The 19481-nt window shown below is 38.9% G+C and overlaps 1 protein-coding gene across 8 annotated transcripts in view; it reads right to left on the bottom strand.

Moving 5' to 3' along the window:
- Positions 1-19481, bottom strand: part of QKI (QKI, KH domain containing RNA binding) — a 153361-nt gene that overhangs the window by 8026 nt on the left and 125854 nt on the right. For 2 of the 8 annotated variants that reach the window (XR_008298216.1, XM_053222010.1), the window contains exons 5-7: positions 3910-3997; positions 2257-2556; positions 1-289 (exon numbers count right to left, since the gene is read on the bottom strand). The exon at positions 1-289 is cut by the window's left edge. Coding sequence is in view for 7 of the 8 variants with exons in the window: in XM_053222010.1 (XP_053077985.1) it covers positions 264-289; positions 2257-2556; positions 3910-3997 (414 nt within the window). In the remaining variant the exon portion in view is untranslated. Of the gene's footprint in view, positions 290-1136; positions 1559-2256; positions 2557-3909; positions 3998-19481 lie in introns of those variants that run through there. The other 6 variants (XM_053222009.1, XM_053222013.1, XM_053222012.1 and 3 more) reach the window with 5 other exon arrangements.

Consider the following 19481-nt stretch of genomic DNA (forward strand, 5'->3'; position numbering starts at 1 on the left):
AATTAGGTGATTAGTAAAGCAAACAGTGTAGTGCCCTTAGCAGTCAGTACACTATACACTCCTTTATAAATCACCGTTACTTTGTAAGATTACAGACTAAACCAAATTAATAACATACTTTTACTTTCTATCAGTGTGCAAAAAGTGCAAGTGAGTCACTGACTGCTAGGCTAAGCTCCCCCCCACCCCCCGGAGGCTGCTGAGACTAAGCATTTGTTAAATTCAGATCTGATGAGGGTTCAGTTAAGACCGTTCTTGAATTCTTAGCCTTTCGTTGGGAAAGCCATACCTAAAGATAAAAGGAAGGGAATTAAAAATTAGTCACCAATGAAGACTTGATGCTAATACCAATCTCCTCACTACCACCAACACACATGTCTGCATCTGTTTTGAAGGGCACTGCTTATTTTAAAATAATAGGATGTGAACTTGATATATATCATGCATGTTATCTGTGTGCAAATTTATTATAACTTAGCAATTTGAAATAATTTTCTCAGTTCTCCAAGTGGTCAATGTCATGTTTTACTGCTTAGGTGGCAAAGCGAGAAGGAAGACTCTGAATGGATTTTGGTCACTTAGTACTCATTATTATTCATTTTATGAAGGCCAATTAGGTATCTGTATATTTCGCTTTTAATTTTGTCAGTCTAATAATTAAGTATTATAAATAAAAATTTCCCAACACAACAAAAAACACATTGCTTTAAAATGAGAGACTGCAGTGCCTCTTGCTGTTTCTAAGCAGTAAACTGGTCCATCACCCCTTCTTGCATTTTAGATAAACTAATCTTGTACAAGTATAATTGCACGAGGCAAAATCAGCAAGATCTTGCACCGAGAGTGCTGGAACAGCAGCTGGTGGCTCAGAGTGCCAGCCCTGCAGGAAGCAACAAACTCCTCGAACAGACGCTGTGCGTGCAGCAGAGAGGAGCTCTGAGACTAAAGGAGCAGGCGTGGGGCCGCGGGACAGAGCGTTAACAGAAAGGAAAACGTAAACAGGTTACATGTTACATGTTATTTTAAAAATGCTTCAAGAAATGTGCAACAGAAAACAAGCCTCTCGTCAACAGCTCTATCTAGAGTATAATTCTGACCTAAGGTACTTTATACAACGATTTAGAGATAAACGGAAACCATGTACAATCAAATGTATTTGCTCATGAAACAGAAGGCACCTGAGTGCGTGCACACACACAGATAACATACAGAGCATCGTGGCTTTCTTTAATTGAACAATGAAGTTTCAAGTTTAAATCTTAGTGTCCGGGTTCATGAAAGACTTTCAAATTTTTATAAATCATTATTAATGCTGGAAAAAAACCCCCAGAACTTAAAAGATCAAAGTCCTACGAGTCCACAGCATGCATGCGGCACCAAGGTCACATACAATTCAAGAAAAAAAGTATTCAAATTCTGTCTGGTAAAACAAAGGGGCAGCACGGAAAGAGTTTGTCCCACATTGACTGGTCGTGTTATAACAGCTGCTGTATTCTAGTCCTTCATCCAGCAAGTCAATGGGCTGAAATATCAGGCATGACTGGCATTTCAATCCACTCTATAAAAAAAAGGCATCAGTAATGTCTTTTTCAAGTACACCACTTTTTGTTCATGTAAAACCAAGCGTTCATAGTATGATCTTAATTTCTGCCTCAAATGTGATCCTAAAACAGTGACTTGGTATTTACTCATCAATTCCATACTGTACTACAGAAAGTAGGAGCTTCTCGTATGTTTAATATTAACTAGAACAAAAGAGAAAACCTGAGGAAACCTAAAGAATCCAACCAGTTGACCTGGTCCTTTTCATATTTTGAGCGATCACAAATATTAGAAAACACACAGACAGTAACAGCAGTTTTTCAAAGACCTCAAAATATTTTCACACGGAATTTTAAAATTTAGCTGACAAATTAAATACACCTCTGAGACGGAAGGGCTCTAACTGTGGGCAGTGGAGCCAACGGAGGGGACAGGCCCAACTCAGAATGACCTCACCGTCAATGTCAACCGTGAAAAGTATTTTCTGTTTAACGTGGATCTGAGTTACCAACGAGAATCTGAGCAAACTTAGTAAGATGCAGTTATTTTAAGAGGGGACCATTAAGAGAGGCTGAAATAAAGACAAACTTTAGGCTTCAGTCTTCCTAATGGCAACTGGTCTCGCCTCGCTAAAACGGAGACAACCACTTCCAAGTCTGAGGCACAAATGCTATGCAGGAAACTACTGCTGACCGCACAGGGAGAACAACTTACCTAATACACCACTAGGTTCAATAGGATACTCAAGGATTGATGTAGCTGGCGCCAACGTGTAGGGGTACTCGTAGGGTGTGTAGATTAAACCAGCCTCGGGCCCCGGAGGAACTATTGCAGCAGTTGGGTGAGGAGTTCCGTTTGGCATGACAGCGGTCTGTATTTGTCTGATCAAAGGCATTATGGTAGGGCCAGCTGGCGTAGGAGTACGCAGGGCAGCTGGTGGGAGAACAGGCGCAGGCCCAGTGATAATCCTCGGAGCAGCCTGGGCTGTCGCTGCAAGAGAAAAGGCAAGGGCTGCTACAGTAAGCAAAGAAATGTAGGAGGAAGTACAGAGATAGCAGTATAAAATATGGAAAATGAGAGGGAAGTAGGAAAAAGAAAGGAAAAGCAGGAAAGAAGAAAAATAAAAGGAAATCATTAGTACATGCGCTGACCACACAAAATGCCAAAGCACACCGATCAAATGCAAACGGCTTCCCCTTTCCCAGTGTGATTAAGAATAAATGTGCAAAAATTAACAAGCCACTATAAAAAACAACAACAAAAAGAACGCGACCATTAAAATAGGTTACATTTAGTTCATATATTCGATACATCTATGGTTTTAAGATACCATGAGACTAAAGGTACATGCAAAAGCACATGGAAACACTCGCATTAAAAGAGGTTAAAAAATATTTTGCAATCGGGAGTCCACAGAAATACAGTTTTGGTATACTTCTAGAGTAGCTTAAGTTTCAAATTAAAAGAGGGATTTTTACTGTATTATGCTAGTCAACAAACTACTTTCATACAAATTTCCTGCATCTGTACGAATTTAACTTCTTCACAGAGAAAGCAATACGTAAAACGTCCCATTCCTAAATATGTGATTGTTAATGACATACTCATTCTCGTGAATAAATTAAAGCCAATCATTTGTAAAGCAACCGCTTCCGACCCACTAAACTGCCTATGCTCTGGCAAGCTGGCTAGGACTTTAAAATTCTACTTTAAAAAAAAAAAAATAAAAAGCCAGTAATTTAAATAGGAGATTATGTTCCTAAGACATGTCGAGCTTAGATCACCTCAAAATGAAAAAAAGCAACCCTCTTTAAAGTTTATGAAAGCATGCACAAATATATCGAAAGGAAAAGTGGGGTTGAAAACACTATCACCTACTGCCCTCTGTGAACTCACATATGAAATCAACAGAGAAAAATACTGCAGGAACAAGCAAGCGAGGTAAAAGGACAGAATTCGACAGAAGGGTCACTGCTTTCAGATACGCTCCAAGTCAGCTTTTTTTCAAAAAGAAGTTTTGAAAACTTTCTGTCTTTTGCACCAATGTGACAAAATAAGCTAGAAGCCTGACATGTATACTCAACAGAATAGGAAACGTCCTGAAACTCTCAACTTTGGAAGCTGAAATTTCATCAAAACCAAAACATTTATGAACCCGAAACCTAGACACGCTGGCGGAAGATTAGAAGAGAACGTCCTCAATTCACGAAAGCAGTCAAAGCGGGACTGCCGGTGCCCTATCAAGCGACATGTGTTTCGACTCTTCACTCCGGAGCAGTGTTCATGCGCGGCGCCGCCCAGCGGAGCAAGGCCTACGCACGAAAGGGCGGAGACGGCTGTGGCCCTGGACCCCAGTCTCTGGCTTACGTGATTTGACGTTGGCGTCCCTGTAGGTGCCGTTCAGAATTGCGAGCTCCATCAGTTGCATCTTCTTCAGGCTGTCTTCTCCCTCGGCCTGCGCACGGAAAACACAAGAGCAGTGAGAACTGAAGGCGCCCGCGGACATCACAGCCGCACCTGCTCCCCAGCCTTGAAACGGGCAGTGCGTGCCTACAGCCGCCTGCTTCCACTGGGAAAAGGACAACAAACATACCAACAACCAGGGAACCGAAAGGTGCTGATATACCGACACGCAGGATACTCGCAACTGCCACTACCTACATTCCTACTTGGAAATGTCTTACATGAACTACACCGATTCTATTAAAGTTTCCTTAAAAAGCAGTAAGTAACAATGTTAATTAAGATTAAATATGGTATATTTATTCTCTTTGGCATCTATCATTTTACAGAAGATTCAAAAACTCCAATGTGCTCATTGAAGAGAAAAGAAAACCAATCCATAAAAAACAAACATCCCCGTCCCCAACTGGGATTCTTAAACATATAACATTTGATTGTGGTATTCATGCAAGAGGATGTTGTTTAATTTTCCAAAAAGGAAAATTTAATAAAATCATAACCACAAGAACTTCTAAAATCTGAATACATATTCTTCTCTCTCATGCTCACGACATCCCTCTCTCCCCTCAATTAGTACATACTTAAGTACATCTTCAGGGCCACCATAAGATGCACTGTCCAAGTTACGACACATCTAAATGTAAAAGCTTTCCATCACTATGTGATGGTAACAGGCATAAACCAGGATGGTCTCTGACCATCAAACTGTTTGGCCATCCCACTTACCGTGGATGTGCCCCACCCTTTCCATTTACTGTTGTCACCCTTGTTCTAGTCGATATTGTTATTACCGAAACTACTACCATATTACGTTAAGGGTATCTGTTCTTCAAACAATCTATACGATGGTAAGATCAAATGCACAAGAACAACTTTTCTACTTATGTTCCTTAACATTTTCATGTCTTGAAACCCTTTCACAGTTTCTTACTATCTAAAAATATAAACCAGTGAAGCTATCTATGATCTGGGCTCAAACTGTCTTCTCAAGTTAAAGCAATTAATCTTCTACTATTTTGTACATGTTATCTTATGCTACAAATCCCTGGTATGCGTCTCTGTGCATATTCCTATTGCCTCCACCTCGAATGTCCTTCAGGACTCCATTCCATCCCCCTTCTTTCGAAATTCTACTTAATCTCGGCAAACTTCAACCTAAATGCTACCTTCTCAAAGGGCCATCCTTAGATTGTAAGGCTTCTACCTTGGTTTATAGTTTCATGGACATCACCACTACCAAAGTAAACTCCTTGGGAACACAGTCTATTTCTTACTTCTCATTGCCTATATTCATATTCCCATTCACCTTATCCTTTAAGTTATTTTTGCTAGGACATATATTTCTAGATGATTGGTAAGAAAAATTTTTATTTCCAAACCTCAAATATCTAAATCCTATAGGATAGATATTAGCTACCGTAAAAGAAAGCAGATGAAGGCAGAAATGGAACTATATGCTACTCACATATTTTATGCATTACCTAAGCTTCAGAATATTTAAAAAAGAAAGCAACCCAACGACACATTTTTTCTGACTTGGTTCAGGACAGGAGCAAGGCCAGATGACAAGCTTCTCTGTCCTTTTCTACTGCAATCAATGATACACAAAACTCTGTCCTTGGCACTAAAGCCGCAAAGGGGATACTATCATTTATAGTAAACAGAACTGCCAAAATGGCTTTTAATAAACCACAAAGAATTAAAGAGAAAGATGAGTGGAACCATGATGAAGACAAAGTTTAATGTGTCACCGCCAACTTTTCAAAAACCTACGTTGCAGGAGAAAACAGAGAAGACAGTCTTGAACGCTTGTGGAATTACTATTCCTTGACCCCTATGAACTTGTACAAAGATGAATGAGAAAAAAAGTGAAGTAACAGGATTTCTTTAAAGCCACAGCAATAACTTTAATGATAAAAATAAGTAAGCACCATCAATGAAAGGGACAAATTAGAAATCCATCATCTAACTCAAACTCCTTAAACTTGTTCCCTGAAAACTAGTAATATTAAAAATTAAAACTCACCAAGTCATTTCAAATTTAAATCTATAGATAACAGAATACCAGAAGTATATAAATTACACTCTACATTAAAAAAAAAAAAAATAGGTGTACCTTCAGTGACTTGACTGTGAGAAAATAGTACATGTTTGAAAACGCCAGCAAGTAAGAGGTAGAAATAAAGAGGGAAGAAGTGATGAGACATAATGTCTCATACAGAGAGCTCTGTACAGAGAAGAGGTACTCAAGCACATGTTTTCACTGAACTGTTCCTTTTAGAAAGTGATAGAAGCATACTCATTAGCTGGCGATGCAGTGTCAAACAGAGGAGAAAGGTCACGGAAGAAATACACACGTGTACATTCAGGGTCCATGCATACATGTGTGTGCCTTTCGCAGGGTGCAGGCTGCTGAAAAGCATACAGCGTCATCAGCAGAGGCCTGCCCCCCCCCCCTCCCCGCACACACCCCGCCCAGGAGGAGAATAAAAACTGGAGCAGCACAGCTTTCACGAGGCAGCAGCAACGGAGTATGCCACGGTGACACGGCTGGAGGCCACAGAGATGTACAAGTTACGCATGACAAGTGTGCACTCTGGATTACATCACATTGTGGCAGGTCCACTAACACTCCCGGCAGAGCACAGAATCTAGCCAGCAAAGCTACAATTTACACCTGGTGGTCTCGCTCCAGAATGAGCTGCACTCACTCCGGTGTCTTCACCGCTTCTCCCCACGCCGCCCCCCCATTCTGTACCCAGAGAGCCAGCCCAACGCTGTGTCCTAAGAGTTTGCAGAGTTCATTACAGAATTACTCTCACACAGAAGTGCGATTTCAACCTTCGTGTCCTGGTTTTGTCGGCGAAACTTGGCACTGTATACCTGCCTGAGTGCTGCTGAAGGTGTAGGCCGTCTCTCAAATTAAGGTCAGAGAAGACAATGTGTTGGTTTCTTAGGTAATTGCACTTAGTCTTTTTCTCTTGTCCAGCGGCCCTGTTCTAGAGCTTCTACTGGCCACGCTTCATGCCAGGAGTTTCCACATGCCATGAGACTTTTCCTCTTCTCTCCAAGACAGAAGCTAACCAAATAGGGCATCCTAAAATCATACATCTTAACGCTAGACGTTTCAAAAGGCATTTTGTAGAACCCTGTTCAGGGATAAACACTTGTATAGAAATGGAACTCTAACTTTTCCTTCTGTAACAAAAGCGTCTGTCTTTAACTAAACCTAAGTCATAAGAGGGTATTTGAGAATGCTGAATCCAAGTGGTCACCTAGAACTTTATAACTTCTCATTTCTCAAGTATTTGCACTGTATTTTAAAATTCCAGGTATAATTTATATGCAGTGAAATCTTGAGATCTTAAGTGCAACACTCAATCAGTTTTGAGGCATGTACATCAAGACACAGGATGTTTCTATCAATTCGTAAGTTCCCTTGTGTGTCTCTTCTTACTCAAGGTCCTTCCCACCACCCTCTGCCTCCTGAAACCACCGATCTGATTTTTATCACCAGCTTAGTTTTGCCTATCCTAGAATTTTATAAAATGGAATCAAAGAGTATATACTTTGTGTGTCCAACTTCTCTCCCTCAGCATACTTATGGAACTCATCCATAACTGTTGTGTGTATCAGTCGTCCGCCTGTTTTGAGAGCGGAGTAGTATTTCATTTATTTACCCATTCTTCTGCAATGGACACTGGGATGTTTCTAGTTTCTGGATGCTGTGAATAAAGCCATTATGAAAATTCTCATAGTAGGTAATTTTGTGACTATAGTTTCCCCACCCCCTGCCCATTTCTTAAATACATACCTCTCTCTCATATTTAGTATGGAAAACATGTAAAGGTTACTGAAATATTATGAACATACCTTTGAAACATAAAAGTTTAAAACTATAACAAACACTTGCTAACTTCTCTACAGGTCCACTGCCCCATATCTAAAACCTGTGGCATCATAAATGTTTTGAGAAATGTTCAGAGTTGTATAAAGATAATATACAAAGGATTACATAACATCCCCAATGGGTCTGGAGGAATACTCCAATAACCCAATGTGTAGCAAACATAACAATACATTAAGTAGGATAAAGACAGAGTATAAACATATAAACATACTTTTCTGAACTTTTTGGAGTTTGTAATTATGGATGACAGATTATGGGTCTGTATAAATATATATAACTTATACATATATTATAGTAATTTACAGCTATGTTAAAGGGACAGAAACAGGTCGTGGTTAATACTAGATGAGAGTGAACAGGTTCTAGCATTTTAAAGTTGAACGATTTATACATTACCTTATTGAAACTACATATTAGGTTTTCCTCATCTTAACATTTTATGCTTTATACAGATCTATGGCACTGGTACTGTTATCACCCCTGAGGTTCAGACAGGCTAGGTACCTTATCCAATGTAACATACGGTCACGCTGCAAAACTGGCTTCCAACCCAGAGTACCTGATCTAAAGTCCTTATCACAACTTTTCCTTTATGTACTGCCTTTCAGTGGAATTATCTTTTCAATTCATCAAAGACCTCACATGAGAAATTAAGAAAATCATGTTTAGTTGGCAACTTTAAATTGATAAAGCACACGTTAAAAAAACTCCACAACAATGTAATTACAATAGAGAACCGAAACAAATGTATGAGTATCTCCAAATCATTAAAAATGTGACTAGTACTATCATTTGCCTGTAAGAAAAGCCCAAACTCCCCGGCTTAGCAATCAAGCCACTAAACAACTTCTATAAGCAGCCCTATTTGCAAATATTCTGCATTAGTCAAAATCATCTACCCACTATCCCCTAGAAGCCCACTGTGCTTTTCTGCCTCCAAGGTAGACAAGATCCTGTCTAGAAGCATCCTATGTATGTCTCTTTTAACAGCCCAGATCACTGTCCTCTCCAGAGTACATTCTTTTCGAACCACACCCACCTATAATGGTATCATTTTCCTAAATCTATGTTGCTCCTTTTGGGGGACTTAATCCTATACAGACAGCCATGTACTATCTCCTCTTTTCTATTTTTTCATGTTGTTTTTAGGAAATTTCTCCTGTGACCTGCATCCATAAATTAACCAATAATCAATTACACGAGTCATCTTCTAGACCCCAATGACCTGCAGAGGTGAACCTGATCCCTGACATTTAAAAAAATTCTTTCCTATAAATTTGCAATAATGAGTAGAAAAGGTTTTGCAAACATAAAAAGTACCTGACTACTTACTGCACTTGGAAAACAAGGGCTGACTAAGAAATGTGTAGAGGGGCGCCTGGGTGGCTCAGTCGGTTAAGCGGCCGACTTCGGCTCAGGTCACGATCTCGTGGTCCATGAGTTCGAGCCCCGCGTCGGGCTCTGTGCTGACAGCTCAGAGCCTGGAGCCTGTTTCGGATTCTGTGTCTCCCTCTCTCTGACCCTCCCCCGTTCATGCTCTGTCTCTGTCTCAAAAATAAATAAACGTTAAAAAAAAAAAATCATTAAAAAAAAAAAAAGAAATGTGTAGAGAAAACAGAGTGACCAAAGTTTATAAACAATTTTAATACCAATCATCACCTGTATCTGTTCTGTCAGCTAAAGAAAAGTCTGACAAAGAACATAGTGGACTTAAATATAAATCGAGGATTTTACACAGGAGAGTGACCTAACAGGATTTACCTTTAAAGGCACATTTTGTTATTTTGTGCATGGACTGTTGGGGGCTTGAGGACCATTAGAGACCAGTCACGAGCTTTACCGCAGAGTCCTAGTGACAGAAGATGCACGGGACTAGGACAGAGGTAGTAACAGATGGCAAAAGAACCTGAAAGGACTTGATGGTTGGTCGGATGTAAGGAATGAGGGCTGGGAGACATTAAAGGCTAATGTTCAGGCTTTTGGATTTAGCAATCAAGTAGATGCTTTAATGAGAAGATAAAGGCTGAGGAAAATGGAATTGAGAGTTCTGTTTAGAAATATTAAGTATGAGAAGGCGAATACTTTGGCTACTTAATCAGGCAAGTGGTGATGTCAGGTAGACACCTGACTATGAATCTGGGGTCTACTTATTCCAACTTATCCTATAAAGCTAGTAGAAACCTTAACCTCCCACACGACTCTAGAATATTTTCTCCAGGATGATGTAGCAATTACTAAGTTCCAAACTGACCTGCTATGTGTTTTCACTGTTGGGTTTAGGACTCTGTATAGTACGATTTCTTCTTTGCCAGCTGGTTCTGTTAGGTCCGCACAAGTGAGATGCACAGTGGAGGACATTAAAACAAGACTGAAGAGCCAGCGGAGAAGGGACGCCCCTTCCTATGCCAGCTGTTCTCAGGCTCCACACTCCCCAGCACTTCTAGAACCAGCTTTCTGGCGTCTCACCCATGAGGTGTAACATCAGCCAACCAGTTTATCTACTCCTCTGAGATACTAAGGTTCCATTAACTAGTCAAGAGGCCCCACCCTGTCAGCGCTCTCGGTTCTAGCCCTGCACGAACGCTCTCAAAGTGCCTGAGATCTAACAAGAGTACCAATCTCTCTCTTCTCTCTCCCAGGCCTGGGGTAAAAGCTGCTTCCTGCAGTTTCTAAATCTGTATTACACCCCGTTCCTTTTTCAAATTTCAATACCTGTCTAACCAATGACTTTATTAATTCTCTCCATTGAACACCCTAGTGTGCTTTTTGTTTTCCTGATACGGGAGTTCACAGAACCTGGATTTCCCAGACTGGCATGTAGGGCCACACCAGCTTCTTCTCCTTTTGTGAACAATCTCATTCTGTGTCAAAACTTAGGTGGACTCTACGATGGTCCACCATTTCTTCAGATTTAAAGGCTCCTCGATTTCACCTTCCATTCTTTTCCCAGTCTTCAATATTCAGTTAACAGACGGCTAACGGACACCTACCATGGTACAGATACTGTGCTCAGTCCAACGCAAAAAGAATGGTGTTCACAAACTGAAGAGCATGGAAGAAATGCCCAGAATCGTTACAGAAACCCAATACTGAAGAGAGGTATCAGAACTCCGTGCTTAAGTGGAGAGGCAAAGACAAGCTAGCATCCTTGCTTCACCTGGGCAATACAGCCTGATTACCTTTTATTGAGTAAGCCCTCAGTTCAAATGATCTGCAGAGAGGACCTTACCGTTTCACTGGAAATTCTGTGGGTCAAAATGTTAGAGATACAATAAGGGAAGAAAAGTCATGGCATATGTTTTTCTATTTGCCATTCCATTATGCGACATACTTCCCCTCGATCGTAGTACCTGGTTTGGCAGCAACCGCTTCCCACAGATAACGCAAGATAAGGTAAGAGAAAGCACCAGGCACTGTACTTACCCAGAGAAGCCAGAAACATTCACACACACACACACACACACACACGCGTGCACATGCACACAGGGGTGCATAAACTGTATTAAATGAAACAGAACTAACAAATTTACCTATTTTTAACTGTAAGATGTTTTTTACAAGAAGGTATAAACAGATCTATCAAAAACAGTAACAATCTCAGAAATAAAAAATCGCATCTCATAATAAGCATTTGTTTCTTCCTATGTGAAACACAGTATGACACAATTTGAGATTCTATTCTTTACAGTAAGCTTAATAAGAATGACAAACTTTTGAGAGATCTGCATGATCCACAACTCAGGGGATACACTGGTATTAGTGAAGCCACATTAATTATTTTATAAAAAAAAAAAAAAAAAAGACCTCTGAAATATATAGGTGGACATTATCAGACTGTATGTCTGGGACACTAAAAGGAAGGACCTAAAATTACAAACTGTGAGCTTAGGAGAGCATGACTCTACAGAGGAAGATAAAGAGTAGGTACCTGAAAATGATGGTCTAAAAATCTACTTAGTTGTGGCAGCCTTAAGGGAGAAGTAGGCAAAAATCTGAGAAGTACACAGGTAGTGGCAGTGGTGGCAGGGGGGTGAGTAGGTAAGTGTAGGAGGTTGTAACAAATGCTGACAAATTCCGAAAACAGGAACATATTAAACATATATACTCGGGATGAGCAATGAGTCTACAGGCAGGAAAAGGAATTATTATTATTTTTAAATAGCAATCACATAGTAAAGACCAATCACTTGTCTAGGGATATGAAGAATTAAATGTGGTCCCTGCATTTAAGATTTATCGTCTGGTTTGGATAGAGACCGAAACGTAAAGCGAATTCAGTAAAGTGTAACAGACACTACGAAAGAAGTTTACAGCGGGTGTAGTGGAAAACCAAATAAAAAACTTTGGGGAAAGGATCATGAATCACTTTAAGGATCTGATAACTACAATTCTGTCTAAGACGCATGCAGGAGTACATAGGCAAAATGTTACATACAATTTCAGTGGGTTAAATGAGAACTAAGCTCGTCTGTAAGTAGCTGTGATAAAACCGTTAACCCACCCCAAACGGTCTTGACAGACTTCCAGGTAACGCCACAGTATAATGTCAACCTCCTAGAGGAATTCTTTCAAGTAACCTGTTTGCACTACGACATACTTAGGAGATTTCTGAGCCATCAAGTACAGTCTAATAACCTCAAAGTCAAGAGCAGGTAGAAAGCTACCTGGCCCTCAGAGCAATGTCAGGTCACTACGCTGCCGGTTTTACTTCAACTCAAACTATTTTCAGTTGTAGTCATTTTGGTGACTCCTGAGCCCGCTAATTTTGGTTGCTTCCCACCTTAACTTTTTGTCTTTGTTGTTTTGTAAGATATCTAAAGACGTGTCTTTATTGTGAATGGCTAAACCTCTGAACCTCAAATGAAGGCCAAGGGAGAATAAAGCAGAGAAGGAAAAAAGGTAATTTCTTCAAATGTCATCTGCTAGCATTTGACCTCTGTGATTGATGTACAATGACTGCAATGAAGTGTCTGCATTATAATTTTTGTTCTGAGATTGAGACTCTTAACATCTTTTCCTCGTTGGAAAGAAAATTAAGCTAATTAAATATTTTATTTTTTAAAGGCTGTTTTGGAGATTCGATAAAAGTTCATATTTCAAGCGTTTATAGTTTTTAAATGTTTATTTACTTACTTTGAGATAGCAATAGAGAGCAAGTGGGGGAAGGGCAGAGAGAGAAGGAGACAGAATCCCAAGCAGGCTCCACGCTGTCCGTGCAGAGTCCAATGTGGGGCTCAAACGCACGAATCCATGAAATCGTTACCTGAGCCGAAATCAAGAGTCGGACACTTAACCGACTGACCCACCCAGGCGCCCTGCGTTTCTAATACTTACAGAATTTCATCTTTCTTATCTGATTTAACCCTCTTAACAACTATGTAAGGTATGTAACACAGGTGTTATCTCTCCCATTGGCTGCACTTTTGGGTAAAATTTAACAAAAGATGGGAATTTGTGCCACTTTGTTAATAAACCACTTGAATACTTCTTATGCTTGGCTATCCCACAGCTAGGAAGCTAAGTATGGGTTGGTCAAACATGAAGAATAAAATAATAACAAACAAAACATGGAATGTAAACAGCACATTCCATTAGGGATGAAGAATATTTCCCTTCTGAAATAAATTGCAAATACTCCCTCATTTCTTAAGTGGGTAAGTATACAGCAATCTAAAAACCTCATTTCCAAGTAGGCATGCAATAAATAAATCAAAAAGTTAAGTACAGGAGATGACTATTAGGAACAGGAGTCCATTTTAGAACTAAACCCTTAGAAACTTTTCCCCTTTACAACAGGAGCAATCGGTGAGCGAACCAGCTGTTATGTCGGGGTACACCATACATCATTTTAGAGGAAAGCAATGAAGAAGTCCTCTTAAGTCCCCTACTTGAGAACTTTGAACCTTATTAACCTTAAACAAGCTATGAGTTTGGGTTTCAGATATTCCTGTGTTCTCTGTGGCTGCAATGTTTACCCTGTACTTGGAGGTGTTTTATAAATATTAACAATCACACCATGTCCAATAAGTATGACAAGAATTAGCCTGTAAGCCTAGTCACATACAATTATCAAGAGAAACAAAAACTGAAAAGCGAAAAAACGGTAAATACCTAGATGGAACTTCCTGTGAGTCACAGAAGACCTCAAGGCTTGGGTGAATTGTTTACACTGCACACAATGTCAACATGCACATGAGAAGGGACAGGTATGCTTGGGCTGCCAAGGATTTCCCTATGACCCTTGACGAGTTCTATCAGGAAAGGGAGTCACCTACTTCAACAGATTTCTTTACATACACACCAAACCCATCTATTTTGAAAAAGGTATCGATGACGTAACACCAAGGTGGGGAGAAAACGCTGACTAAGTCTTAAGCTACCAAGGGCAGGATTGTACCTATTTAGTAGGATGCACCCAGGGATTGAAAGCAGAAAATGGTTTAAACAATCTGGACTCACAAGCAAATGGACTTAGGTATTTTCTTTCCAAATCCAGGGGCTTTCACATTGCTTTAATACTGGATTTTAAAATTTACATGTAATCTACTACTCAAGGGAAACAATGTCTTTATTCCCATCTAGATTTTATTATGAACTGGATTTATCCTTTAATAGCTGATAACATAACTTTTTATCTATTTTGATGAAAAAATTTTCTTACTCCCACTTCATTCCAGAAGATGCACACCCTAGTAAATTGTGTCCTGGAAGGGTTTTTGCAATGTACATGGTTACACAAAAGTATGGGTATTCATTTTATGGCCTTTTAAATAACTTTGTTTTATTTGGGAAAAAAGAAAAGAAAAACCTAAACAAAACAAAATAATTGCTAATTGAATGGGAACAATACCACTGAGTTCCTTAAATGGAAGCTCAAATTGGGCTTTTTCTCAGGCATTTTCCAGAAAGAGCTGTGATTTCTCCGCGAAAATGGATTATCGGCCTAGATTGTACTAATATGCTACTTCACTAAAAAGGCTACATGCAAGGTAAACTTGCTCTCTGCCTTGTGATGCTCATTTGACAAGCTGGTCCAGTAACCACAAAGATTACAGAGTACAAATACTACTTCTATTTTGACTCAGTTTTAGTACTTCTTACTGCTTCTATATATTTTATATATATATATACATACATACATATATATATATGTATAACATGTATAAAATATATGTGTATATACATATGCATGTACAATATACAGTTTTTAAAAGTTACTTGTACTTACTTCTTTTTATCATGGAAAATATCTAATATATATAAAATCAGCATACTCTTCAATATGTTAGATTCCAGTGACAGATTTTATACTTAAAATACTTCAAATTTACAAAAATCAGTAGCTAAACGGGGTTTGTTACCAGAAGCATACTTCAGAAACTGCTGTACTGCATTTGTTTAATTCAGGAACACCTACAAAAGATGAAGCTGAATGGCTCAAAGACATTTTAATTGGCTTTAACTATGATCATTATCAAATCTAAGACTCATTACTTGGTTTTTAAACTCCAGGAGAAACGGCTCTTTGCTTCCGCAAGTTCTAGGGCTTTGGTGCTGTATGACTGGCGGTGGCACAAGTCTCAGCGCTGCTATCCACATACAGTCGAACACTGGTAATTCTCCTCACAGATGAGTTTTCATGGCAATAAATGAAATTAGAAAGCAATGAATTAGAGAGTAACACACGTACTGCCTAGCCACCGTTCGTTTAAAATGGGACCGGCGTTCCAGGGGTAAGCAGTCTTTTGTTGGGATGGTTGGTGCTTTAAAGAGTTGGTATGATTGTTGAAGAAACAATTTACTGGTGGTATGAAGAAAGGCAACGTCTCTGGTTCCAGAGTTAGAAGTAATTCAACGCTGTCTGAAGGGATCTCTCCCGGTTATAATTTGGTTTTATAGCATTAGATATATAGCTTTTTAAACCATCTGGTTACTGAAATTCCTATAGGAAAAAGTAACTTTGTTACTGGGAGTTTGAAATTTCTAATTTCTCATGAAAAACTTTTTTAATAAATTAAAAGATTTTTACAACCAGCGTTTGGCTGCACACTTGTTCATTTGTTGCAGAACAGACTGGATACTTTAATTTCATAACAACAACAACAAAATAAACTATACTAGTAGGTTCCCAGTATATATAAAACACAAGTAAGTATCTGTTCAGTGAATATACGCAGAGGCTTAAAACACCTGTTAAAACAGTTATGTGTTCAACTGAAACAGAACTTTTTCTTTAATACGCTTTGTATTTGCTGGTTGGTCTTTCACTGGTAATTTTAAATTGTTCAATGCTCTAGAGTACTAAGAGAAATCTTTCTTGTGGCTTCTCCTGAGCCCTTTCCCTTCTTAGCTCCTACTGATGAACAAATAACCACAGAGTGCGCTGGGAACTGCAAGGTATATCATATGGGGGGAGGGTAAGAGAGAAACGACACAAAACAAATCTGGGAAAGTGGGTATGCACCAGGTGAAGATGGGGTACACATGCCATGTTAACTAGTTTGCATTTTTACCATGCAGTGACAGAAAGCCATGGCAAATGTGAATCAGGAATGTAATACTTCTTACATTAAAAAAATAACTTTGGCTGCAACTATGAGGGAGAACCAACTGACCTAGTACAATAGCGGAAACAGAAAAGTCAGCTGCTATTAAGAGGCAGAATCAGAACTTGGTAAGTGGGATGGATAAGAGTGAGAGCAGAGGGGGACAGAGGTGGAATTAAGGATGTACGACTCCTAGGTAATGGATGTCATTCAAATGAGAAAACAATGGAGGGACTCCTGTATGAGAAGGGCAGAAAGGATGTGATGTTACTTTGGGAAATTTTGTTTGGATGCCCGTAAATCATCCAAAGAAGGTGCCAACTGGATTGGGAAGATCTGGAACTAAAGAGGAGAGGCATACTGAAGAACGATCACCATGGCAGTGGTTCCTGGAGACAGATGAGACTGCCCAAAAAGAACAAACTGGAGTACAAGATCACTCTGGAAAGTCTCTACCTCCAGTGACAGCACGACATTTCTGAAGTGCAAGCATCAAGTGACCGAATAACTGGGAAATGCATTAACTTTGCCCTAGTCTCATTTTTATATTACTAAATCTCTACCTCCATGTGTACTGAAGTCTTGCTTCTAGCCTAGTAAACAGTAGTCCCTCATAGAAGTTTGTGAAGTGAATTGCTTTTGACAGCCATTAAATCAGTTTTTTTACTCTCCACAAGTATACTATAATTCCACAGATGCTAAATTCAGTAATCAAAGTCTTTTATTTAAACAGAGCATACTGCTATCCCTCACAAGTGAATTCATAAAATAAATCAGTATCATAAAGGAAGCTAATTCATGAATCTGCTAACTTGCTCAGAGATATATTCTACAAAGCCTTTTAACAAAAATAAGTTAATGCCGTATCAGTTTAAAAGCATAACTTTAAAAACAACTCATTTCATATTTTATATTTGATTTATACATTAAAGATTAATTTTTCTCCCTGAAAAGGCATTAAAGGTTAAGAATTTAAAAAAACCCCAAAACCAAAAATCCTATCGTCTTATGCAAATATGCAATACAGGCTTCAGTGTAATGTCCATAAAGGAGAAGTCTTATTTTTGTCACTTTTGAAATTAAATTTTAAAAATTTAGTTATCAAAAATACAGAAGAAAATCAAGCTGTATATGACAAGCTACCAAATTAAGTTTACCTGAAACAGTATTAATATGATATTAAAACGCTCATCCGACTCACTGAAATACGATGGAAAGTCTCACAACGGTAACATCTGAAAAATTTTACTTACGTATAACACTCAAACATTTGAAATAAGAGGAATATAAGGGTTTAAAAAGATACAAGTTGGGGCGCTTGGGTGGCTCAGTCGGTTGCACGTCCGACTTCAGCTCAGGTCACGATCTCAGGGTCCGTGAGTTCGAGCCCCGCGTCGGGCTCTGGGCTGATGGCTCAGAGCCTGGAGCCTGCTTCCGATTCTGTGTCTCCCTCTCTCTCTGCCCCTCCCCCGTTCATGCTCTGTCTCTGTCTCAAAAATAAATAAACGTTAAAAAAAATTTTTTAAAAAATAAATAAATAAAAAAATAAAAAGATACAAGTTAATGAAATAAAGGGTACTTGATTTTCTTAGCTTTTCTGCCAATTCAAGTTCCATGTACATTAACAGAAAGTGAATGGAACACAAATGCTTCTTCACCTATATATAAGGAACATGATGCTACTTACCAACCATCAGAAGGGCATGCAAACAAATTAAAGGGATGTATGAAAATAACTGAACTAAAAAAGATACATCGAGAAATCACCTATTTTTCTATTAAATAATTTTACATCTTTAATAAAAACTTAATATAGTAAATTAACTTTACAGAATACCATACATTTAGTAAGGAAATTAAGAAAGAAGAAAAAAAACTAAAATGCATGATCCCAACCAGCATTATTTACTTATGGGATAGAAAAAACATCAATAGTTAAGAATAAACAGGTTCTAGCAAATGTAAAATACGTTACATAATAAGTTCAACATGCAAATTCTGAGGGATGCGTGGAATACAAGATTAAAACGGAAGGACTTATATAAGTCCTTATATAAACTGTATCAGTCTTCTATAAACTATAAAAAACTTTGCAGAGAATAAACACATACTACCCTATTATCCTATGTCCAGAATCCCTTGTTTTATATTTAGAGTTATAACCTTAGAGTTATAAGCTTATCTACACTATCAACCACATTTTTTGTGTGTTTAGAGAAGCCACTCCTTAATGAATCCTTATAATAATGACCAGGAGGATGTTTTTCATACAGAGTCTATATTTGTGATGGCTTGTGCACAGCTACCCTACCCAAGACATATTTTACTGTTACTGCCAAGGAGCTTCGTCAAAATGAAGCTCCAAGTTTGGGGAAAAGCCCTTCTGTTCATTTTACAAGGGCTGACCGACTGTCGGACAACATGAGAGCTGGACAGAGAGTAAAGAGATTTCAATATAGCTCCTCAGTGATTTGCGACAGTGAATGAAGTCCTAAAACCTCCACCGTATCACACGCCTTAATCTGTCCATATGAATGGCTATCCAAACAAAGATAGAGTACTTTCGATTCTTTGTGAAAATTCTGGTTGGAATTGTGGCTGCCCTAATGCAGAGTAGGGGATGGGGTATAAAAAGACACTGATGTAGAATCCAGTTAAATTCTATGCAGTACTCTCCTTCTCTGTAAGAAGCAATTAACCGGTACATTTCAACTTCCGCAAGTGCGTCCCTCACCACGTTTCTGAAAGCAGTACGCACCCATTTGCATCAGAGTACCTTACACAGAGCACATAGAAAGAAGGCCATTCTGATTCCAGTTCTAGATCCCTGGGAAGGACTTCTGGGATTGTCTTTGTAGTCTAAATTTAAATGAGACTTCTGAAAGTCTTAGCTGCTGCTGGGTTAAGGTTTATTAATTTATTAATTAAGGTTCAACGATAATCTCAGAACTAGAGATTGTAATCAGACTACTTTGATGTATAATTATACTTTATGAAGATTAATATATAAACAAAAATAT

Source organism: Acinonyx jubatus, chromosome B2, assembly GCF_027475565.1.
Source record: "Acinonyx jubatus isolate Ajub_Pintada_27869175 chromosome B2, VMU_Ajub_asm_v1.0, whole genome shotgun sequence".
Taxonomy (NCBI): domain Eukaryota; kingdom Metazoa; phylum Chordata; class Mammalia; order Carnivora; family Felidae; genus Acinonyx; species Acinonyx jubatus.